Source organism: Muntiacus reevesi, chromosome 20 (assembly GCF_963930625.1).
Source record: "Muntiacus reevesi chromosome 20, mMunRee1.1, whole genome shotgun sequence".
Classification (NCBI taxonomy): Eukaryota; Metazoa; Chordata; class Mammalia; order Artiodactyla; family Cervidae; genus Muntiacus; species Muntiacus reevesi.
In genome coordinates, this window is record NC_089268.1 from 43,332,041 (window position 1) to 43,357,545 (window position 25,505).

General features: G+C 41.7%; 1 protein-coding gene across 4 annotated transcripts; it reads left to right on the forward strand.

The window, feature by feature from the left end:
- The first annotated feature begins 4,135 nt into the window (after window positions 1-4,135).
- MCUR1 (mitochondrial calcium uniporter regulator 1) lies at window positions 4,136-25,021 on the forward strand. Of its 4 annotated transcripts, XR_010660014.1 has the most exons (10): window positions 4,139-4,722; window positions 10,921-11,040; window positions 14,172-14,275; window positions 14,811-14,912; window positions 15,898-15,939; window positions 16,720-16,791; window positions 19,340-19,393; window positions 20,736-20,850; window positions 22,078-23,476; window positions 24,583-25,021. XR_010660014.1 is itself a non-coding variant. In XM_065912297.1 (9 exons), exons 1-9 carry the CDS (start codon window positions 4,284-4,286, stop codon window positions 22,149-22,151), a joined length of 1,122 nt encoding a protein of 373 aa, XP_065768369.1. In that variant the 5' UTR covers window positions 4,139-4,283; the 3' UTR covers window positions 22,152-25,021. The 4 variants fall into 4 exon arrangements, 3 of the variants coding, with proteins under 3 accessions (XP_065768371.1, XP_065768369.1, XP_065768370.1); XM_065912297.1 differs by having other exon boundaries at window positions 22,078-25,021; XM_065912298.1 differs by having other exon boundaries at window positions 4,143-4,722; window positions 21,820-25,021.
- Window positions 25,022-25,505: the final 484 nt, after the last annotated feature.

Sequence of the window (25,505 nt, forward strand, 5' to 3'; positions counted from 1 at the left end):
TGAAGCGCAGACATCGAGACAAACAGGTCTCACAGGAAAATCAGTAAAGATGTAAGGCGAGACCATACAAGCAAACTGAAGGTCTGATTAGGGCTGCCTACATTAAGTATGTGTGTGTGCATGCTAAGTCGCTTCAGTCATGTCCGACTCTTTGCGGCCCCAGGGACTGTAGCCCACCAGGCTCCTCTGTCCACGGGATTCTTCAGAAAAGAATACTGGAGTGGGTTGCCATTTCCTTCTCCAGGGGATCTTTTAAGCCCACAGATGGAATCCTGGTCTCCCATTGCAGGCAGATTCTTTACCATCTGAACCACCAGGGAAGCCCAACCTTAAAATAACTTCAGGCAAATATTTCCTTTCTCGTATTAGCGTACAGCCTTGTGGCTCTTGCCTTTATAAGCCTCTGACTCTCTTCCTTGGAACACTCATTTGGTTTTACCTTAAAAAGTGTCTCCCAAATTGCAATTTTGAATATAGCAAAAAAAAACCCCAAAACACCAAACTTTCATTTCCAGCCTTTCTCAGTTTTTTTGGTTGCCATTACATGGTGTCAGATGTAGATGCAAGCTTTCTGGTTTTTTTCATTTTTGATTGACATTATTCACAACTGTTGCACATGGTGTCTAAGGAATTTACTATTCTGCAATATTAAACAACTCACACATTATTGTTAAGTGTATACACACATACACACAAGATACAACATATGTGAGGCATGATTCTAATTCTTTACACTGGTAACTATGTGGACATTAAAAACTAAAACTGCAAATAGTTTTCCAATACAAAAAGATTTACGTGATTGTATTCAAATGTATACAAATTAAATAAACTGTCAACTTTAACTTTGAAATAAAATTTTGATTTTTAATTGTAATTATTTTTCTTTTAAAAGAGCAATTCCAGTATTTTCGAAAAATATATATATAAATTATCAGAGCAATCTACTTTTACATTTTTTGCATTTACCTTATGTTTTTGATGTAAATCATTCAACTTTTGTTCAGTTTGAGTACATTTCGCTTTTTAATTCTTTAGGTCTTTCCTATCCTAGAAAGCGAACTATGTGAAAGTCTCCACTATACCAAGATAATTTGATTTTGTTGAAATGAAGGAAAGAAAAATTAACTTTATAGAGTAGGTAAAAATGTATAGAGTAGGAAAGTGTTTCAGTACTCATATAAACATCACTGATTCAGGAACAGAACACTCAAATGTGCCCAATGATAATTACATTAATCATCTTTAATATTTTGCCAAGTTTCAATTATGTAAAAACTGTGCAAAACCATGAAAAATCAAAAGTTTTACACATTTTCTCTTTTTCCAGTCTGAAAGTATATCTGTCAAGTGTAAGGGAAGAAAAATTGTTTTTCCATCTTAGAGTCATAGGCTAGAGCCCTGATTTAATCAGCCCTAATCACGGGCTGATTAAAAAGATAGATTTACAAGAGAAAAACAGACAAGCTTATTAACACGTAGGAAAAACACACACATGGGAGTACTCAGAGAGGAGTAACACAAAGGAGTGGTCAGAACTTGGACTTACATAGCATCTTAGCAAAGAACAATAATTTGCAGAGAAAAGGACTTTGAACATCCAGGGCAGCAAATTGTGGCAAGGTCAATATATGGAAAGTGATGGTAGATAAGGGCTAGTCTGAGTGAGCTGATCATATAGATTCCTCAGATGTTGTCTCTGGGCTACTAACAGTTCTCTCTGGAGACTACCTTCTGCCCTTCACAATAGAGAAGGAAGGGGGACACCCTTTACAAACTTATGTCCTGCTTTTAGGCCAAAATGAGGGAGAGTAGAGAGATTTTCTTGTATCAACTTTTTTTCAACAGCCTTCAGTTCAATATAACCTTCATGCCAAAGTGGTATATTTTGGGGTGGCGTATTTTGCTACCCTTCAGAAGGAAGAGGGATAAACCATATTTTACTTAACTGTATATTAGCTTGATTTTCTCTGGTATAGACCATTTACATTTCATATGATTTTACTGTATTTGAATTTGGGTCTACCATTTTACTCTTTGCTTTCAGTTTGTCTCCTCTGGTTTTTTTATCTATTTTCCCTTTGCTGTCTTTTTGGGTTACTTGAATATTTTTTATTATTGCATTTTACCTATTGTGAGTTTGGACTATATCTCTTCAGATAATATGTTTATAGATTACTTTAGGGATTACAGCGTACATATTTTTTAACTTTTCTAAATCTATTTAGAAGCAGTATTTTAGCACTTCAAGTGCAATGTAGAAAACTCACCACCACAAAGATCTCTTTATCCCTGGCCCTTTACTCTGTAGTTACATCACAGAGACGTCACCTCAGGTCACTACACGGTAACTACACACTGGCCAGGCCCGGGCCTCCGGGGACGGCCCTGCCATCCTTCACTCTCCTCTCCTTGGTGACCTCGGAGTGTGTGCGGCCTGCCTAGAGGTCTCACAGCTGGTGGGTCTCAGAGCATCTGCTCCGTGAACCCAGACTGGCTCATGGAAGTCCCCAGGTCCAGCTGCGGGGAGCCAGAAGGAGGGCCCCATGCCTGCCTAGAGATATCACAGCTGGTGGGTCTCAGAGCATCTGCTCCGTGAACCCAGACTGGCTCATGGAAGTCCCCAGGTCCCAGCTGCGGGGAGACAGAAGGAGGGCCCCATGTCCAAACATGTTCTCCAATCCAACTTTGTCAGAAAGTTCTGAGCCCTGAGGGTTGTCTGGTCCCTGGCTGAGGCCTTAATTTGTAGATACTTCTTTTTCATTTGGCCTTTTAATCCCTGTATCTAGTCTATCCATTTATTAAGATTTCTGTGTTAGGATAAGAGACAGAAACCTTAGTCTATCTGATTTAAACAAAATACAGTTTATTGATTTATGTAAATAAAAATGTTGGTTTCAATCTCTCTCTCTCTTTTTTTTTTTTTATCTCCTAGGCTGGTGCCTTGGGCATTTCATTCCTCCGTCCAAGGAGCACCTCTGAGTTCACACAATGGACCAGTAATTGAGACAGGTGCAGCGGGCATTCAAAAAGCTCATTGAACTGAACACTGCTAGTATCAGGTATCCTTTTATACCAGTAGGTTTCATTTAACACTCAAACCCCCACGTTTTAAATTCCCAGATTGAGACTTTCTCACTTGATCCACTAACCCGGAAACAAAAGCTCTGAAAGTCTAGATTTAAATGCGTGACTACCTTAAGTGCTTCACCCTCGCCCCTGTTAATAATCTTTAAAATGCACTCCGGCGGCTACACTCTGAGGGACTTCGGACCGGGAAAGTCAGGAAAACCCAGGGCAGCTCGGTGGACTTTCCACGGGATTCTAAAGGGCCCCAGGATAATTAATGCCTTTATAAGGACATCAGTGTAATAAATACGCAAATCGTGGCTGCTCCGCGCTCATTCCAGCTCTGTGAAGGCCCACGACCACCTCCTCCTGGTCACCGGTCGCCGTCAGGAAGCAGGATGCGGGTTTGATCTGTACCAGGCTCTGAACTGTGGTGCTGGAGAAAGCTCTAGAGAGTCCCTTGGACAGCAAGGAGATCCAACCAGCCCATCCTAAAGGAAATCAGTCCTGAATATTCATTGGAAGGACTGGTGTTGAAGCTGAAACTCCTACACTTTGGCCACCTGATGCGAAGAACCGACTCATTGGAAACGACCCCGATGCTGGCAATGATTGGAAGGCAGGAGAAGGGGACGACAGAGGATGAGACGGTTGGATGGCATCACCGACTCAATGGGCATGAGTTTGAGTAAACTCCGGGAGCTGGTGATGGACGGGGAGGCCTGGCGTGCTGCAGTCCATGGGGTCGCAAAGAGTCGGACACGACTGAGCGACTGAACAGATCTGAAGACTCGCCTCTCTTCGGGTGCTGGCTCCAGTAGACGAGGCCGCCCCCGCCCCCAACGCGCGCCCGGAGCCCCGCCCCTGCTCTGCCCCGCCCCCGGCGCGGGCCTGGAGCCCCGCCTACCCACCCAGCCCCGCCCCCAGCGCGCCCGTAGCCACGACTCTCCGGCCAGCCCCGCCCCCGGCACGCCCAGAGCTCCGCCTCCCCGCCCAGCCCCGCCCCCCGGCGCGGGCCCCACCCCCCCCCGAGCCCCGCCTCTCCGCCCAGCAGCGCCCCAGGCGTGGGCCCCGAGGCGTGGGCCGCCCTCCGCGGGCCGGCAGGAAAGGGCGGGCTCGGCGCCGCCGCCTGTGCTCGCTTCTGCTGTAGGTGTCGGGCGGGGGCCGCGCGTGACCGGCATGAGCGCGCTCCCGGGCCAGTAACCGAGTTGGGGATGGACTGCGGCTCCGTCGCAGCCGAGAGGCGGAAGCGCCCATCCGGCCGCCGACGGCTTCTGCTCCTCCTGGCCGCCGGCCGCGCAGGAGGCCCGGGCGGCCGCGGAATCCCCGCGCGCCGCCTCCTGCCCGCGCTCCCCGGCGGTCCGGGGGCGCTGCGCCCCGGCGTCCAGGCGTCCCGCGGCGGCGCGGCACGTGCCTCCCCGCTGCTCCTCCTCCTTCTGGTGCCCTGCCCGCGCCGGGCGGCAGCGGCCCCGCGCCGGCCGCCGGCGGACTGGGAGCGCCCGCGCGCCGGGCCTCCGGCACCCCCGGGACACCCGACCGTGCGCGGCGGCGTGTGGAGAAGCCAGCCGGGCCTGGCCCCGAGCCTCGCGGGTGCGGCGGGCGCGCTCCCCCGGTGCCTCGGCCGGGTGGCCGCCCTGGCGTCCTCCAGGAGAGGTGAGGGCCGGGCCGGGGCGGCGGGAGCTGGGCGGGCCGGCCGAGGTCGCCGGGCTCCTCCCTGGCCTGGGGACTGTCCGGTCCCGCCGTCTGGGCCGCGGGGCTAGCCTGGGCTTTCCCAGACGGGAAGGTCCGTACCCTCCGGGAGGCGGGCGCCCAGTGTCCGGCGCAGGCAGAGACTGATGGCTGCGGGAAGAGGGTGCGTAACTCTGCAGACCTCCCGGGTCCGGTGCACGCACGGCGTGTAGCAGGCTTGCGATGGGAGGCGCGAAACGATGGGAGACTAAGGGATTGCCTCGCAGCTTAATTTTAGACCCTCGTTTGGGTTCACTACTCTGCCTGGCATTTTCCTAGGTACTCAGGGTGTATCGGTCAGCAAGCTCTTTTCCTTCGCGGAGCTTAATTCTAGCAAAGGAGATTATAGGTATATAATATAATAACGTTAGCTCAGACAGTAAAGAGTCTGCCTACAATTTGGGAGACCCGGGTTCGATCCCTGGGTCGGGAAGATTCCTCTGGAGAAGGAAATGGCAACCCACTCCAGTGTTCATGCCTGGAAAGTCCCATGGACCGAGGAGCCTGGTAGGCTACAGTCCTTGGGGTTGCAAAGAGTCGGACACGACTGAGCGGCTTCACTTTCACTTTCACATATATTTTATATATAATTATATATATAGTAACATCTGATTAATGCTATCGGAAAATATATAGGGGGGTAAATGTTGGGAAGTGGAGTGGTCCTCCAGTTACTAATTTAAATGGAGTCCTCGGTATAAGCTTCATTGAGGAGTTAGCATTTGATTAAATACTTTGAGAACCTGAGATCAATCACTGCTCTGCTTGAGTTGAGGAAAGTCTAAGCAGACTCAGTGTACTAGATTGAAAACTGCTGATTAAAAAAAAAATCATTTGGGGTAATCATTATTAATTAGCAAAAGTCTTAACTTTGGGGAATCTATACATATACATCAGTGGCTCTCCATAACCACACTGATGGCTATTTAAAAAATGTTTTCCTCAACAGAAATGCTGGGTAAGTGTTGGTTGCTTCTGAAATTTAAGAATATCTTTGGCTGGGCAAGAAACTGGTTAGTAGGGCAAAGCGTGAAGGGCGAGTATGTAGGAGACTGGGAAATGAGTGGTCAGCGGTCAGTGGCTGCAGGAATCGTCTTTATTTCTGTACTTTGCCTTTTGTTGCCCTTTTTTTGACAAGCTAGTAACTTGTGATTTCTTTTCGTCTCATGATCCCAGCAGCTAATGAGAATTTTGTTTCTTGGTCTTCAGCCTAGCGGTCTGTTTGGTGTCCGGGATTCTCCGTAGAGCTCCTTAGACCTAAGGATGGTTTGTGAATAGGAGCTTTGTGCTTGCTTTCTTCCTCTGTCCAGGGCTAACTTTGGGCTTCTTTTGTGTATGTGTTTCAATATCCTCTGATGTGCTGAAGGTCCCCAAAGGAGAATTACATATCATAGCTCAGTTTCCTTGTTTCCTGGTTATTAATTCTGGGAATTCATAGTTCTCGGACCTCAATTTGTTGTCACAATAAACAAGGAATGGTGGCCCAGAGCTGCTTCTGGTGCCAGAGTACTGCTGTGTCCCTAGGCCCTGCCCTGTGATGGAGGCAAGATAGACTTCACCTCCCATCAGCTGGGGTTGGAGGGTCAAGTGGCACGTGACTAGGCTGTCTCCATTTTTCAGCCGATAATATTTATTTAAAATAAGCTTCAGTATTGTTTTAAATTACATGAATGATTACTGTTATTAGGAAAAAGGAATTTGGGACTAGAATAATTGTATCACTTTTCACAAGCCAGTTCTAGTCACAAATATTTTCAAGCTGTCTAACCCATGGAACAGTCCTACACGGTTCTGAAATGGGGTGGGGTGGGGGGGAGCTGTAAAGAGCCCTGTAAGAGGTGCATCCATTCATTCACCTGCCATCCAGCTAGGGCTGTTCTGTGTCGGGGTCTTTTTTCATAGAGGCCAGTTTTTGCCCAGAGCTGGAACTAAAGGATGAAAAAAGAGGTGCCAGATTTAAGTGACCTCACTTATGTGAAAAGGGAAAACAGTAGGAGTTTAGTTCATCTCAAACTTTCTTTGTAGACAGATCTGGATCTTAAAATTCATACAGTTGGATTTTTTGTTAAGTTATTTCTAGCCTGCAATGTACCAGGACCTCTGCTAAATGCTAGTGATACAAAAATAACTGACTGGACACTCTTGGGGAGCTTGGAATGATATACAGACATGAAAATAAATGTAGTAAGTGCTATGATGGGGTTGTCTGTCCTGGGCTGAGAACACAGATAAGGAAGGAATACAGGCTGCTCCCTTACCTGGGGGCAGTTAGCAGAGAGAACCTTACAGGGTAGCATAATGCCCCGCCCAGAACATAATGGGTGCTTAGCACATTGTCAGATTAGATGAAGAGAGGTAAAAGGGATGCTTAAAATTTACCAGTTGAGAAAGGGGGACAAGCCAAGCTTAAGGATGGAGTATAGAGTCGGAGAGTGCAGGAATCAGACTAGCTTAGGTGGCCAGAACAAAAGCTGAAAGGGGAGTGGGCTAAATTAGAATGAGCTTTGTGTGCCTTGCCGAGGGCCTCATACTGTAGGCGAGTGCTTCTTTGAATCTCAGCAACTCTCAAGTTTTTTTGTTTGTTTTGTTTTTACTGTTTGACACACACGTACATACAGCAGTTGCTGCATTTTATGTTTTGTTGGTCTGCAAACAGTGCTTGGGACAAATGATTATTGGTTCCCTGGTCCTTATCTTGGTACGGACTGTGACTGCAGCCACCCAACTCTCTCCAGTAACTTGGGAACCACTGCTGCCCTCTTACGAAAAGCATCAGATCGGTAGGGTCCTGTCCATGTCACGTTTTTGATTACTTGGAATTTCCTTTGACTGTTTAGGGGTAGAGAATAAGAGTTGATCAGCTGAAGTATGTTTAGGAGAGCCACTGAGAAAACCGTTGAACTCTGAATTAGTAGATGATTATTCTGTCTTCTCTCACTCTTCTACAACACCTGGCATCTTAGAAAAGTCAGAACAAAGATGTAGTAAGGTTTTCATATTCAGTTCAGTCACTCAGTCGTGTCTGACTCCTTGCGACCCCACGGACTGCAGCACGCCAGGCTTCTCTGTCCATCACCAACTCCTAGAGCTTACTCAAACTCATGTCCATCAAGCCGGTTGATGCCATCCAACCTCTGTCATCCTCTGTCATCCCCTTCTCCTCCTGCCTTCAATCATTCCCAGCATCAGGGTCTTTTCAGTGAGTCAATTCTTCGAATCAGGTGGCCAAAGTATTGGAGTTTCAGCTTCAGCATCAGTCCTTCCAATGAATATTCAAAACTGATTTCCTTTAGGATGGACTGTTTTTTATATAGCTATGTTTATTACATTTAAATGAAAGATTTTTATTTTATATTGTCCATCTTTTTCTTTTGCTGTCAATTTTAGTATGCTTGTAAGAAGAAGAAACTATTACATTTAAATGGCGTTTCTTGACAAAAATTACAAGTTCATTTTGCAGTTGTTCCATGTCTTTTTAAAACTGTTTTTGTAGCTTGTGGAATACAAAGGCCAGAAAACTATTACTATGCTACCTCCTTCAAATGAGCACCTGGAGGGACTTCCTGGGCTATCCAGTGGTTAGGACTCCACACTTCAAGTAGAGAGGCTGCAGGTTCAATCCCTGGTCAGGGAACTAGGATATCACATATCATGAGGAGTGGCCAAAAAAATTTAAAAAAACAAATGAGCATCTTGAAACAAATTTGCAAAACAGGTTGGATCTGTGGTTAAACACACAGAGATTCATACAACAGGTAATATATGAATTGTTAGAACATGTCTCCCCAAAGGTAGACTTTTGCAAAGTCAAGGAAAGAAAACTACAGACAAATATCTGTTACGAAAATACTAGCAAACCAAATCCAGCGATACGTAAGAGGGAGTCAACACCATGACCAAGTGGGCTTCCGTCTCAAGAACAGCAGGTTCACGTAATCATAAGAAAATCAACTCATGCAGTGCCCCGCATTCACCGTGTAAAGGAGAGAAACCATGTGATCATGGGGAAAGACGAAGAATCTGATGAAATCCATAATCCGTTCGTGTTAAAGAACATGTGACAAATTTGGGTCAGAAGGAATCTGCCTCACCTGATTAAGCGCATCCGAAACACCCGTAGTGAACTTCATACTTAATGGTGAAAGACAGATTGTGCTCCCCCCAAAGTCAGGAACAAGGATATCTGCTCTCGCTATTCGATTGAACACTGTATCAGACGTTCTAGCCAGGGCAGTTAAGCAAGAAAGTGAAAAGGGACCCAGATTGTAAAAGAAGTAAATTATCACTATTCACAGATGACATGACCTTGTACGTGGAAAACTCTAAGGAATTCATTAAAATACTTTCACAGCTGATACATAAATTTAGCAAGATTGCAGGATACAAGATCAACATACAAATTGTACAAAAGCAAAACTCAGTCGCATTTTTATTTACTAGCAGTAAACAGTCTGAAAAATCTAAAGAACAATTTCCGTAACAGCATCAAAAAGAATAACATCCTTAAATTTAACAACAACAAAAGTTATATTCTGAAATTTCTATATAACATTATTAAAGGAATTAAAGATCTAAATAAATAGGCATCCCATGTTCATGGTTGGAAGACTTTAATATTTTTAAGATGGCATTACTTCCCCAAATTGACCTACAGATTTGACACAGTCTCTATCACAGTTCCAAGTAGCTTCTTTGCAGAAATTGATACAATATAATCCTAAAATTCATGGAAATACAATGGGCTCAAAATAGCCAAGGCAATCTTGAAAAAGAACAAAGAGAACTCACTTCCTGGTGTCAAAGCTTATTACAGAGCTACAAGTAATCAAGAAAATGGGGCACTAGCAGATGGACAGACATATAGATCAATGAAATAGACTGGAGAATCCACAGATAAACCCACCCACTTAAAATCGGTTGAATCTTTGATGAGAGTCACAAGACAATTTAAGGGAGAAAATAGCGCTGAGACAACTGGACATCCACATGTGAAAGGATGAAGTTGAACCCCCATCTCACACCATATACAAAAACTCTTAAATGGATCAAAGACCTCAATGTGAGCGCCACAACTGCAAAACCCTTAGAAAACAGATGTAAATCTCTGTGCTCACATCAGCCAGTGGCTTCTTAGATGTGACACCAAAAGCAAAAGGACCAACAGAAAAAGATAAATTGGACTTACTTAAAATGAAAATTTTTTATGCTTCAAAAGGCACCATCAAGGAAGTAAAAGCCAATCCACAGAATGAGAATATTTGCAAATTATACATTTGATAAGGAATATGTATCTTAAGATATATTATTAAAAAAAAAAAAAAAACCTCTCAGTAATGAAAAGATAGCCCAGTTTTTAAAAAATAGGCAAAGGGGTCTGAAATTATATTTCTCCAAAGATAGACAGATGGCCATGAAAAGATGTTCAGCATCATTAATTGTCGGGGAAATGCAAATCAAAACTGCAGAGATACCACTTGACACCCACTAGGATAATTATCTTAAAAAAAGACAGATAATAACAATGTTGAGGATGTGGAGAAATTAGAACCTTCATACAGTTAGTCCTTCAACTGGTGACTATGTTTAAAAAAAAAAAACTGGTATATCTGTACAATGAAATATTATTCGGCAATAAAAGGAAATAAGATACTGACATAGAACATGGTGGGGTGAACCTTGAAAATACCACTCTTTGTGAAAGAAACCAGCCACAAGATATCATATACCTAATGATTCTGTTCAAATGAGATGTCCAGAGTGGGCAAATGCATAGAGACAGAAAATAGATTAAGGGATTGCCGAGGTGTGTAGTGGGGCGGGGGGCACGGAGTAGGGGAATTAGAGAGGGTAGCTAGAGGGTCTAGGATTTCTTGGGGATTGATGAAAGTATTCTAAAGTTAGTTGTGGGTCCGTTGTACAGCTTTGTAAATATACTGAAAGCAACTGAAGTATGCATTGGAAATGGGTGAGTCGCATGCATGTGAGGTGTGTCTCAATAAAGCCGTTGTTAATTTAAAAAACAGGCTTTTGAGGTATGCCTTGTTTTTTGCTTTTTCCTGATGCTGAGCTGCTCTTGTTTACCATCAGGTCCCGTTTTGAACCACAGTGTCCTTTGCTTTCTAGAGCTGAGCCTCTGCGCTGGGAGCCTGCAGCTGGACAGCAGAAGGAGAGAGTTCACCTCTTCCGGGAACAGGAAGCGCTACTTTGACACCCATGCCTTAGTGTGTGTGCTGGAGGAGAATGGTAATCCTCTGCCAGTCACTCGGTGCCATCGAGAAACACTACCTTACGGCTTCCTCATGATCTTACCTAATTTCTCATATTTCTCTTTGACTTTGAAGTCTATAAGGTCGCCTTTGGATCAGTCTCCCATTTTTTTAAGTCCTTGTTTTTTTGCTGTTTAAGGGCATTTTTGCTTCATCAGTACAACTGAGACTTTTCTCCTACATCTTCTGTTTGTCCAAGTGAAGTGTATGTTTATAACATCACTCCGGAAGTATAGTATTACAGGTTAAAAATTCTACACAAGCCAGCAAAACTCAGGAATAACTTCTAGGACAGCTGTCTAAGGCCAGAAGGGACAGTTTTATTCCCATGCATCTCGTGTGCTCTAAAATTGGTCGTGAAATTAAAATGTTGCTAGCAGCAGTTATTGATCATTTCAGCTTACTGTGGTTTTAAAAAAATATTCAGACTGACATTTTCTCTTCGTGCTGTTGAACCAACTAATGTAAAAGATTACTTCGACATGTACTGCAGCTATTGAAAGTACACTTAGTATATAGGGAGCAGTCTCATATTTAATCTTGTCTAGACAAATGCACAGTGTAAATTGAATACGTATTATATTGATAATTCTTTATACCGTGAACACATAGACTCTCAAATTCAGAATCTCAGATTCCATAGCTTATGCCTTTGAAATAAATCAGTCTGTGCTATTGTATGGTCATCCATCCAGTTGTGCGTCTTCATATCTGAAAAGCTGCCCTGTGTTGATGTTCTTTACCTGCCCAGAGCACGGTGATGGGGTGGGTCCTTCTGTGCGTCCATGGGTTAGTTAGCAGCTCTGGGTTCAGGCTCTGCCAACTTCCAGCTGCGTGGCCTCACAGTCTTTCTCCCTTCTCAGTTCCCAGCCACCCACCTTTGGAGCAGGGGTGTACTAAGGATTCCAGAGAGCCCTTGTGAGTGTGAAGTAATGGCCTTGAATGCACGTTGGGAAAACTGTCAACATGCTCTGTGATCATTTTTACAGCTTTTTCTTCTCAAACTTGAAACAGTCAGCCTTTTCCACCACGACTTCTTTCTTCTCAGAATTTTAAAAGAAAAGTAGAAGTAAGAGGGGCATCTAAAATTATCTTGATAAGCAGAAGTCTTTTCACTTTACTTTTTCATTACTTTTTTCTTTTTCATGGATCTTTTGTTCTTGTATTTGAAGTAACCAACTGTAAAAAAGACATTCCAGAGATAATAGGGGCATCTCTACATGGACTAGATGTCTGATGATATTAAGAGAATGTCATTCATTTTGTTAAGCGTGACTATGGCCGGGTAGCTGCAGTGGACCCAAATCCTTTCTCCCATGAAAGGTGGGGTTTGTTTCTCTTCCTACCTTTCAGAATCCATTTATTTACTTTTGACAACTTGATGTTGAATGTTTCAACATATGTACTTCCTATTTTTCTTGATATAAAACCCTGGCCCGTGAGTATTTGCCTATTTCAAAACAAGTGATGTAAGGACCCCACTGGGTGTAGGATGTGAAAGTGCTCACTTGGATGATGGCTGGGTTAGGGTAAGATCAGGAAGGATCCCTTGGGGAATGTTCTGTCGTTTATCCTTTTTTTTCCCCTCTGGAGTTATGTCTCCTGATTCACAGAACTTCCTCTGTCCATAATCTCACTGGCCCTGATTTTCTCCCACCTCTCTTTACTATTAATACAAAGAATTCATTTGCATCTGGTATCCCAGAAATTGTCAGGCTTAACTTCTCCTTATTCTTATCCTTTCTCCTCCTGTAGGTAGTTCTAAATTATAAGGCTGTAAAGTTTATCTCTTTTCTTACCAGTGTAAGTTCACTTTGGTTTCTCTTTTTTTCTTTATAATCCCCAAGCCTAATTATGTTTAATTATGAACTCTTATTAATAAATTTTAAAAATTGCAAAAGACTTGTTGATTTTTTTAAAATTAGGAAAACAGAAAAGAACCAAGAAAAACTACCCTGAATCCCAGTGCCAGAGCTAAACCGTTAACATTTGAGTGATGTTTTTTGCTAGCTGTTCATGACCCACACATTGAAAATAAAAAGATTTTGAATAAAGTGAAAAGAATAGGTTTTTGGAGGTCTTTTTGTCTTCTTTGAATTTGTTTCTTTGTTCTTTTTCCGTATAGTCTCATGCTTAATCTCATCCAGATTGAATCAAGTATAACTTTATCCAGACAAATATGCCATGAACTGTAAGAATCAGTACATTCTTCTGAAGTTCTTATAGATGAAAGTATTTAATAGAAAGAATTATATACCAGATACTTACGCATCTTAAGCATTTAAAATTAAGCATTTTAATTAGAATTTTCAATGTGAAATATGTTAGTGCGTAAAGTTATTAAAAACAGTGGCAGTGCTAAGTTGAATCTTCATGTACTTCAGTTCAGCATCATTTATTGAATATAAAAGAATATATTCTTTCCAATTTGGGCTTTCCTCACTAGTGACTGAGGAAGACTGGAGGAAAAAATGTAAGAACTGATTTTGTCTTTTAACATTAAATAAATTAACAGCTGAATTATTATTATATAGCCACTGACTTGACCGATTTGTGCTAGAAATAAAATAAACACACTTCCTCTATTTAATGTAATTATTTTTTACTAATATATACTAATTTACTAATTTAAAATTAAAGACGTCATCTCCATTGTAGAAAATGAAGACAGCACAGAAGAAAATAACAGCTACCTAGACTCTTTCATAGATTACAAAAGCCGTAGCTTGTATAATGTCTGTATTTTTGAGTATTGCATCTCTTCACTTGACCTTGCACAGCAGGTGTCTCCTGTCGTTAGACGTTCCCGGAAAACATGGTTTTTGACCCCAAGGAGGGATTTCAGGGCTCAGTCCGCCCCACCCCTCATTTTACGTGACGAAGCACGTGTATACACTCATGTGTCCTACTTGTCCCGAGGGACAGACACATCACAGCCTGTGACGAGGCTCCACCCTCTTGCCATGCTAAACTTCCAGCTGCTTCTGAATTCATACATTCACCTGCATCTGTAACTTTGTATTTTCTCCCTTTCTATGAAGGATTTTTTTTTTCATTAATTCTGACAACTACGGTCTCCTGAGTAATTGTCTCTGTGTGTTTGCCTAGGGTTTACTACTCAGCAAGCGGAAGTCGTTGTATCTGCCTTGATCAAGATCATGGAGGCCAACATGGATATCGTCTACAAAGATATGGTCACCAAGATGCAGCAGGTGCCCTGCTGGGGCTCTGGAGCAGACCGAGCTAGCGGGCCGCCAGGGAGGTCCCCGCATTTAGACAAGAGGCAAATGGCTGGCGTGGCATAAGATATATTTATTCAGAGCTATTTTTTCAACTTCTATAGAATCATTAAGTTTGAAAACTAATTCTACTAGTCAACTATGCAGTGGACATGAGTTTGAGTAAACTCCGGGAGATGGGAAGCCTGGCATGCTGCAGTCCGTGGGGTCACAAAGAATCAGACACAACTGAGCGACTGAACAACAAAATGCTTTAATAAATGGAGACGTGGTCGGAATTACAGCTGGTGGTCCTCTGACTGCCACTCTTAACTGATTCGTCTGATGCTGATACTGGCCTTGAGTTCTTACTCTTTTCTCATTTCGAGACAGAGGAGGACCTTGCTGAACCTCTTTCTGTGTGCCCATGTCCTGGTTTCTCATTAAGATGATCCCAGGTTGAGATGGTAGGAGGTAGGAGGACTTCCTAGGCCAGACGAGGTTATATATTTCATTTTTCTTTTCCCAGGAGATCACTCTTCAGCAAGTAATGTCTCAGATCGCTAACGTGAAGAAAGATATGATTATTTTGGAGAAGAGTGAATTTTCAGCCCTCAGATCAGAAAATGAGGTAAAACTAAAGAGCCACTCATATTTATCAACTGCTTTTCTATTAGGATATGGAGATATAATGTGCATACACAAAAGTGTACAAAGAAGTGTACACCTCAGTGAATTTTCAGTATGGACTGTCAGTCAGATGAAGAGGCAGTCCTTGACCGACACCCCAAGACCTGCTGTCTCCAGCGTCTGGTCACTCCTCCCACAGCCAGAACCGATCTCCCAGCTTACATGGCCGTTAACTGGTTTTGCTCTTCCAGAACTCTATCAATGGAATCACAATGTGTCTTGCAGCAATAGATCACTGTCTTTCATCGTTCATGGTATTATAGGAACATGCTGCCTTATTCTACTGTGATGCATACTAGAGTTGTTTCCAGTTTAGGGTTATTATGAATAAGTGCAGCTGTAAAATGTCTCTTCATGTCTTACTTAAAGTGTGAGCATATGAGATCAGTGTTTAAATAGGTGCTGTCTTCGCATCTTTTGTTTTCAGTTCTATTTAGAGTCCCATGAAGGAAGTTCATTTATCACCTGTTACTCTTGATTTTATAAGAACCCATCTAGCAAAAGATTCCTTTTGCTAGAAAAAAAAAGATAAAGTTTGAAACTGTCTTGAAGTCATTTATTTGAGGGCAGAATTAGTTAAAAGGAAACTTGAAAGAGGTACTAAAGCATCTCTGGAGGGAAATGAGACCGTTGAAGACAGTTGTGTTACTAATTGTATGTGGCCTTCAACATGAATTGAAACCCCTCAAGACACGCCATATCTATAGTACCATCCTGGCATGACCAATGATCATTTCTGCCTCTGAGACTGATCCGTTGCGGTTGTGTTCTAAACGTGGCTAAATTCACATTGAATTGAGGAAAGAACTTGAAGAACTTGCTCATAAACACATGTTGTAATATTTGTTTATTACCAAGTTTTATGTTTTTCTTCTAACCTTGCAACCATATCCTTGACTGACTTCTTTTTAATGTTTTTTTTTTAGAAAATAAAACTTGAGCTCCTTCGGTTAAAACAGCAAGTAATGGTAAGAGCCTCATTCCTGTTTGCTTGCTCGTTTATAGTTACATAAATTCAGTAATAAATGTCCAAAATATTTATGTGTTCCTAAAAATTACTTCTGCGTTAAATGTTTGTGTGATGTGTCTCAAAAGTACATACTAGAAGATTTAACCAAGAACATAGCCAAAGAATAAGTTACTGATGTCTATAACCAAGTCCATTAAGAAAATTGTGATCCAGAAGGAATGAAGTCATTTTTAAATAAAATTTTTCTAAAACAGCCACATGGAATCCTTACATTCTCTTAAGAGAGACTATCTTAAAAAAAATTACATGTGATTTTAAAATGCTGACTAATGCCAGCTGCTTGATTTTTTAAGTGGAAAAGACATTAGTGTTAAATGAGAAAAAGGTTTTGATGAGTGTCAGAAAGCTTTATTTGAACCAGAATCTGATATTTCACTTGAGTCCATCTCTGCTCTCCAAAGTTGTCCAGAGAACAGCTTGACTCATAAATTCCACAAGGCGATTGATTTGGGAATCTTGATGTAAAAAGCAACAGTAACCCACTGTGACCTGACTTAAACATGAAAGGGGATTATCTGTATAAATAACCAGGAAGTCCCCGCAGACATGGCTTAACCAGTCTCTTGACCTGCCTCGTCTCCAGCTCCATTTCTTTGCACACCCCGGCCCCTACCCTCGACCCCTCCAGTGGAGCAGTGAACCCAGGCTCACATCCGCACCCGCTTTGGATCTCTCACTTTGGATTTCTTTCTGTCCTTGATGTTTGCCCTCCTACTAGGATGAAGTGATCAAAGTCCGAACAGATACCAAATTAGACTTCAATCTAGAAAAGAGCAGAGTGAAAGAACTGGTATGTTTCTTTATTTAAAAATAGAATGTGAATTAATTTCTTTGCAAGACAGAACATTTGGTCAAATCTAAGATTATTTACAATTCATAAGTACTGTTAAATATTTACCTGTATGTGATTGTTAGACATGGTGTTTCTTTATTTCAACTGTATTTTGGATTAGGACTTTTAAAAGTAACTTTAAAATTAAAATCTTGGTCAAGTCAAGTTTGAATCTTGTTTGTTTCAGAGATACTAAACTGTTTATCACTTAGACATGAATAAATTAAGCTTTGCTATTAACTTAAATCTCCATTGGTCCTGATTTTGCAGAAGTTACGTTGATTATCTGATTTGAATCATATTAAATTGTAAATATTAAATAATGTTAAATTCTACATTAAAAATTGAAGGTTTAAAAAATATTTCCATGATTTTTTAATAGAGAAATCTTAATGAACTTTTTTGCATTGTTTTGAAATGCAAATTCTAAGTGATTCTTTAAGTTATGCTAAATTGAAATTTTCTATTAGGAAAAGTAATTGAAAAGTAAAACTTTCATTACCAAAAAGATACCACAAAATATGAGTTGTAAATAAGCAGAAGGGATATATATATATATATATATATGTGATATATATTTGTTGTTGTTTACTCACTAAGTCATGTCTGACTATTTTGCAACCCCAGGGACTGTAGCCCGCCATGCTCCTCTGTCTATGGGAATTCCCAGGCAAGCAGGTTGCCATTTTCTTCTCTAGGGGATCTTCCCAACCCAGGGATCGAACCTGCATCTCCTGCATTGGCTGGCAGGTTCTTTACCACTGAGCTACCAGGGAAGCCCCCCCATATGATGTACAAAATAATTATTATGCCAATGTTACCTGCCTTTCTAGTCTTGAAAAACTTTTAACCATGAAGAAGAAATCACTTAGCATCGCTAAAATATATAATGATCACTGGCATATGACTAGTTTCTAGATGACGAAAAACTCCTTTGGTTACCTTTGCCCTTAAAGGTTATATACAGGCTTAGCAGGAACTCTGAATCCACTTGATGTGGGAAGATGCCTGTAGCAACAAAGTCAGGAAGAACTAGATCTCAGAGATTGGGAGATGCAGGCTGTGAGCATGGATTAAAATAGTGAATTTATGTGACTTATTAACCTAGCTGAGAAGTCCTTTTTGGTAATCCTAAATTCAGATTACTCTGAAGTGCAGGACAGCAGTATAGCATGGGTTTAACATGCACCGAGGAAGATGCACCAACCCTCTCCTTCTTTTGTTTAATGCACTTAGAGTACTGTTCCAGCAGCGTTGACTGGGGTGATACTTAGAGCCAGTTTCTGCAGAATAGCCTATAAACTGCTTTGGGGTAGAGGGAGGTGGGTCCAGATAGATGCTACTTTTACAATCATGGCAGCGCCCAGGTTTAGTCTTTTCTCTTGTGGCTGAGTCAGTATTAGCGAAGGCTGGAATTTTAAGGGATGCAGAAAATCCCATTCCACCCTGCCCTCTGGTGGTAATCTGGTGCATAGCTCTCTCTGAAACCCTGGAGATGAGCATTCTTTGGTCCTGCAAGTAGTTCTTGGTTTGGGGTTTGGGTGGTTGGTTTTTTTTTAACTCCTAAGCAATGCTGTTTTTATACTCTATCTCCCTGGCAGTCATAGGGGGACATTTATAGCTAGAAAGTTTCTAGAGACTTCAAAAGTATTAATTTTCCCCCTATAACAACAGTGTTAATTTATTGAGGATTTTTTAAATTCTTCACTTCAGTTACTAATTTTTATTTGCTTAGGCAACTCCAGATGCCTACCCCTAAGGAAACATGCCGGATTTTGGTCTCAGTGTTGATAGAATTGCACAGTCATTAATAGCAAAAAAGGCAAGATATCATTTTAATTCTGAGTAGAGCTAGTCAATTCCCTTAGTAACATTGGATTGTGACAATGCCCACATGGATTTGTATTTTGGTTTTTTCAGTTAAAACCAACATGTGATGGTTTACTGTATTTCTTGAATCTCTGTATTTACATAGTGTTTTATAATCAGAAGGCAGCATCTATGTCACAGAATAATAATCCTTGAAATTATTTTTTCCCAACTTTATATCTTTTCTCTTTTGTATAAGCTTCAAATAGTGCCAATTTTGTTTGTAGTTAAGATGGGATAGCTCCTAAACTGAATTGTTACCCTACTTTTTTCAAGCCTCCCAAAGCTGAAAAGCCTATGACTCAGCATCCATCTAAATTGGTCCCAGGAAATGCTGTTACAATAGTGTGAGGGACTTAGAGACATCACAGCAAAGAGATGAAAAGAAAACCAGCAGAGAGAGAGGTAGAAGATGACAAAAGGGAATCTAGATGTTGAAGCAATGTGTAAATATAAATATGATTTTAAAAAAGATCAGAAGGAGAAGGCAGGGAGGCTGCTTTATCCTAGGGGTGACTACTCATGGTACATATTCTTGGAAGTCCTGAGACCAGAATATTTAAGATACCAGAGGAGGAGGAGAGGAATAAATAAAGGGACAAATCAGAATCTGACCTGTGTTACATGTTTGTTTCAGTATTCGTTAAACGAAAGGAAGCTGCTGGAAGTAAAAACAGAAATGGTGTCACTGGTAAGGAAAGATTCACTTTTCACCTAGCAGAACTGAAACTCTGCCCATTAAACGCACTAGCTCCTTCTTCCTCCCGCTGGCTACCATCATTCTATTTTCTGCCTCTATGAATTTGACCGCTCTCGGTCCCTCATGTAAGTGGAATCATGCAGTATTTGTCCTTTTGTAACTGGCTTATCTTGCTTAGCTTAATATCCTCAGGGTCCATCCATGTTGTAGCGTATGTCAGAATCCCCTTCCTTTTTAAAGCTAAATAATACTCCCTTATGGACATACTACATTTTGATTATCATTATGGCCGTTGTGAATAGTGCTCTTAACTGTGGGCAAGTGGATATCTGTTGGAGTCCCTGTTTTTAATTCTTTTGGGTATACATACCCAGAAGTGGAGTATCACAGGATTTTTTTGGTACTTAACAAAGGACTTAGTTATTTTAATTGAAGAATAAATAAGGAATGGAGTTGGGTGTTTTTTTTACTATATTTTTAATTTATGGCATGCATAACTTCTTTTCCGTCCTTGTTACCTGGGACCTCTGGAACCTGGAAGAGACTTCCGTGAGAGAATACTAAACTCATCCTCTGAAATATTTTACTCCTCCATGCATTTATTTACTTATTCATTACCTGAACTTTTCACCACAGGGGACTACTTACTTGCCCTGGGATTTTTAGTGAAGTATTTCCTATGCTTTTACACATTCACATTAATGAAATGTTATAAACCCTTTATAACGTCAGCCAAACTCACTACCCTTTGGGTGTTAACTCTGTATCTGGTTTAACTATTATATTTGGGAAAGAACTCATATAGGCCCTTGGTATAGCCAAGCCTCATAATAAAACACGTGGTATTCGAATTATAAAAGAAGAAAACTTTGTAAAAATGTGACTAGAAATAGTGTCCAGCAAGCACTGTTGCCTTTAGATTACCTAGCTAAGATTCCATTCATTTTTTAAAGCATGTTTTGTATACCTTTTACTGAGATTCATTGCTATTGAGAACACACCAACTCCCTAAACTTGCGAAGCTGCCTATAATTTATAAAAGGTTCCTTCCATCAGTAATCGCACTTGATTCTCTAAACAGCCTTTGTGAAGACAGGGCCAATGTTAATTTTTATCTTTGTTTCAAACTGAAGGAAACAGGCCTAGAGATAGGTAAGGGCCTGGCTAACACAGTATAGCGTGAAGCTAGTAGACTCAGGACCAGAGCCCAGGTCTCCTTAATCTGACCATGCGTGCACCTTGACTGCACCCTGTCGGGAAGGGACTCAGGGGCTGTCAGCAGAGGGAACAAATCCAGTATGGTTTAATGCTGTGAATCTCTTTGTTTTAAAAGCACGCCCAGCAGGATCGGGCCGTCACGCAGACAGACAGGAAGATAGACACCGAGGTTGCTGGCCTTAAAACCATGCTTGAGTCGCACAAGCTTGATAACATTAAATATTTAGCAGGTAAGCCATCTTACATTTAGATAGTTAAAATGAACTGGAAGTAAAATAAATAAAATTGTAAAGTTTTTTGGCCGAGCCATGCACGATCTTAGTTCCCTGACCAGGGATCGAGCCCATGTGCCTTGCGGTGGAAATGCAGAGTCCTGACCACTGGACCACTAGGGAATTGCCAAGATAAATGTATAAATTAAGTCACAGACAGATACTGCATTTCATTGATTCTAGCATATTTTTTTCATGCTTTAATATTTCTGAAATTAGAAGGCATCTTATAGTTTCCAATAGATAAAGTATCATACTATTAATGTCATTTTTTTTTTTCTTTCCTTGTAAAGCACATGACTTTATTTACTACTACTCATGGCATCTTAAATTTGATGAGATGCTATCATCAGACTGTAGTTATTGGGAATTATTTTCAGTGACATTCAAAATGGAATATTTTATACACAGTTGAGTTGTGATCTTTGTGCTTCAGTGGGTGACACTTCTTATAAGGAGTTCTTTTGCTTTCACAATTTTTGAGCCAAAAGAGGGAGAGATTCACATATAAAAAAAAAATTACTTAACCATTATTTTAACTCAAATTTAACATTTTGGATCAATATATTGAAGTAGAGTAATATTTATAAGTAGAATTTTGCTCACGAAGTTAAAGGGTGTGTCCCTCTGTGGTACATGTGCATTTACTTTGTGACCACAGAATTCTTGGGATTCTTTACATTTATTGAGAAATTTCCTTGGATATTGAACGCATTTGTACTTTGGAGATGATGATATCAGATGAGGGGTTTTTTAATAGGAAGGTGTTTTGTGGAGTGTGGCATATCAGTGAGAAAGCCAGGTTTCTTGGGTTTGGTTTTACTTTCTTGGAGGATAAACGCCTGTTTTTTTTTTTAGTAAAATGATGTTCCTGCAAGTAACTTTTAATAGAACTAATACTGTGCACAATTGTTTTTTTTCTTCCAGGATCTGTATTTACGTGCCTAACAGTAGCTCTGGGATTTTATCGCCTGTGGATATAATAAAGTGTCTATTTAAAGAGCATTCTATTGTTCTGCCTTAAGAATACCAGATTCTTGCTGTACTTTTTTTTTCTCATTTCTAATTATAATGCTGATTTTTTAAATTTAATGCACATTATTTATATTATGCAAATGATGAACATATAACCAAGGCAAAGAAGTGAGAAATTTCGTAACTGCTTCTTTCATCTCTTCTATTTAGTTAACTTTATAACTCTTGAGTGGTGGAAAAAGCAAGGAGGACTCCACTCCCCTGGACCAGTGAACTCAGTCTAACTTGCAAGACATAGCAACAATAAATATGTGTATAACTCTACAATTTTAAATCTTCTGTCTCATCAAGGATTTGGGGTCTCCATATAAAGGCACAGGAGATTTACTAAGTGCTGAAGAATCAAGATAACCAAACCAAGAGCATCACATCTTCTTCACCTGCTGACCCAGATCCTGACCTCAGCCGGTCCCTGTGTTAGAGGTTGTGTTTCAAGTCAGTCAGTCCGTAGCCTCACGCTACACTGTCCTTGACGCCAGAGAGAGATTGTTTTCTTTTGGTTTGCATTATCTTGGTTATTATTCCACTTATTGTTTATGTGCCTTCCAGCTGGAAAATCTTGTTGTCTAATGAAGTATTAGGATTAGGATGGAGACGGTCTCAGCCTGCTGCTGTGCCCACTTCCTCTGCCTCCTGCCCCCTCACTCAGCCCCTCCTCCTCTCCCTCCTGATTTAAGAGCTATCATAATGCTCCAGGGATGACATTGTCTCCCTAGAAAACACGCTCCCTCTCAGCATGGAAGTCAGCTTCAGTATGTGTGATCGTCACCCTAACGGCCTTCAACTTTTTACACGATACAAGGGAAGCACACGGTATAATGTCTGTAGCAATACTGAGATAGTTAGATAGTGTATGTACTGCTCAGAAATATCTTTAATGAAGATGCCTTTGCCCATTACAAGCTCAGGTCATAGGCTTTGAAAATTAGAGAACTGTCCTCCCAGGTATCAGCCTAATGTGAGTCGATTTCTTTGGTTGGTAAAGAGATTCTCATAGCGACCTTACCTCTGCATTTAAAACAGATTACTAGATACAAGGGGGGGGGCTGGAAATTCACGTTCTCGTCTTACTTGAATGACCTGCACATAAAGAGAATAAGCATCCAGAAATGGTGACATCAGATGTCTCCTTCTGTCCTTCTCACATGTGCATGTGCATATCTGTGCATACCTGGTTCAGTGGAAAAAGCACGTAGAGACTTCGGATCACACGGGTAGAATAAAGTACCCATCATCACTCTTCCATCCACAGTGGTGACTAAGTTGTCTTCTGTCCTTCGGATGCCATTTCTAAACTTTGTAAGTCATCGCCTTGTTTGAGAACATTTGTGTAGCTTAAAGATTCTGAACTCCAGATAAGTATGAAAATCAAGCACTTTGGCATTCATGGTGTCAGTTTCAAAGTGAAAAATAATCTTTTTTTCAACTAGATTCAAAGTTGTCTTAACTGCCTCAAAAGATACTTCATCAATATATTCTTTCCCTTTCAGAGAAGGTTCTCCAGGAAATACTGTTCATTTAACAATTGCCCCCAGTATTAAAGAGTGAGGTAAGTGACCTCCCGTTAAGCCCACCTTTGCAGCATAACTTTGGTTAGGGAGAGCCAGAAGGAGGATGGAGGACACGTGCTCCGACCAAAGGAAACAGCACTGTCCGCGGTTCTGTTTCAAAGCGAATACTAACGTATTCGCAAAGTGACCTTATATTCTGATTAAATATTTTTTAAATAACATTCAGCTGGATGACTTTCTGTCCTCTACCAAAAGCATTCCATGTGACATTCCTCCTAGTGAGGGTGGGCCGCACCCGCCCATCACTTGGTCCAGGCCATCACTGGCTGCAGTGGAGTCCTCCGAAGTGCCAGCCCGCACCTCCCCGGCCTCGGGAACAACGAACTCTCCTCTGGTGGCTTGGACTGCGGGCGTAGATGGAGACCCGGAGAGTTCGGGACTGTGTTCTCTGTTTAGTCAAATATATTCTATTTGAAAGCACAGGAGCCAGAAATACAAGCATACCCTTCCTGGCTCTCTCCCGGACATCTGTGAGCCTGTAAGCAGCTGGGGCTGGCTGCCGTGTGACAGCTCCTGAGCTCACCTGGCTTGGAGGAGATTCGGCATTAGCACTCGGAAGGGAGAAGATGCCTGAGGAAACTCCCTGCGTCTAGCACATGGGGGAATTGGCCATAGCCAGGTCCTGACCCTGAAAGCCAAGTGGCCTGGGTCCTTATTTCCTGTTCATGCACAAACCGCTCGGAAGGTTCCTCCATACCTTCTCTCCACTCCCCTGCTTTTTATTTTTCTAGAAGAGCTTAAACTCCAGCCCGACTCCTCTCCTATTCCCTTCCATATGCCAGCCTGTTTGTGTGTGTGGTTCTTTAGAGGAAACGTGAATCCTGACTTCCTTGCTGGTCTCAGCCCTCCACTAAGGACTTTCCAGCTCGGTAGCTAACAAAACTACATCTGAAGGTCTTTGTCTTTCCGCTTACGGATGTCAAGTACCTCAGTCGAGAAGTCTCCGGTTCAGGAAGAAAGGCTTGAACCAGCCATCTTGCCCTGAGCTCTCTGAAAACCAGACTCCTGAGCCGCAGTGTCAGTGGCCCGGCCTGGGCCTGTGTCTCTGCTGCCGCAGAGTGACGAGCTCTTCCTTCCGTCCCAGGCTCCTCTGCAGCTCTCCTGCTAACCAGCTGTGTCAGCATTGGCAGGGACCTCTCCCCCCGATACGCCGTGTTCTGAGAATTTTGGCCTCATTCCTGGACAAATGGCGTATAGACGGCACTCTGGAACTCACGTCTAGAAAACTGGCTCTTAGCATACGTTCGTCACATGTGTTGTGACTTTTCTGACACTGAAGCAAAAACATGTTAATCAGGAGTGATTTATTTTTTATAGAAAATGTTTGAGCCTGTTTAGCCTTTTATCAGGGTTTCATTTGGAAAATACCAACCTTCCTGCAGATTTATAACTTATGTTCCTCTCATTATAACCCAAATGGTTTCTTAACCCTTTCATTACTTAAGCAAATGTTCGGTTGCATTTTACTGTATAATAGAGGGGCCCTAATAGTCTTATGATCGAAAATAAGATATTTAATTTTATGTGATTAGAATGCTGCTCTGTTTGTTCACATTGAATATGAAAAAGTGGAACAACTTCTGCCCACACTGTTTCTACTGTTTTTCCTTCCAGTTGTATATGATAATGATGTATTATTTTAAAAATCTAAAACCTAAACATATTTGAATTTGCTTACAGGATATATTTGAAATTGGTTATTTGATTTAAAAAATAAATTTTTATTCAAAAGACTCTCCTATTAGCATGCTTGTGGTGAAGTGTTTTAACTCCTTGTTTGAGGGCAAATGTGGTTTATATGCAAGTTTCTACAAGAGCTGGAAGATCAAGTTACAAGTGATAGAAATCTGAATCAGATGAGCTTGAGCAAAGAGTTTGCTTTCCTTGGCCTACATGATCAAAATTCAGGAAAAGCGAGACGGAGATACCATGGGAACTCGCCTCCCGGCACCTCACACTTCCACTTCTTAACAGGGTGGGTAGTTCCCTCAGACCAGCCTCACGGTG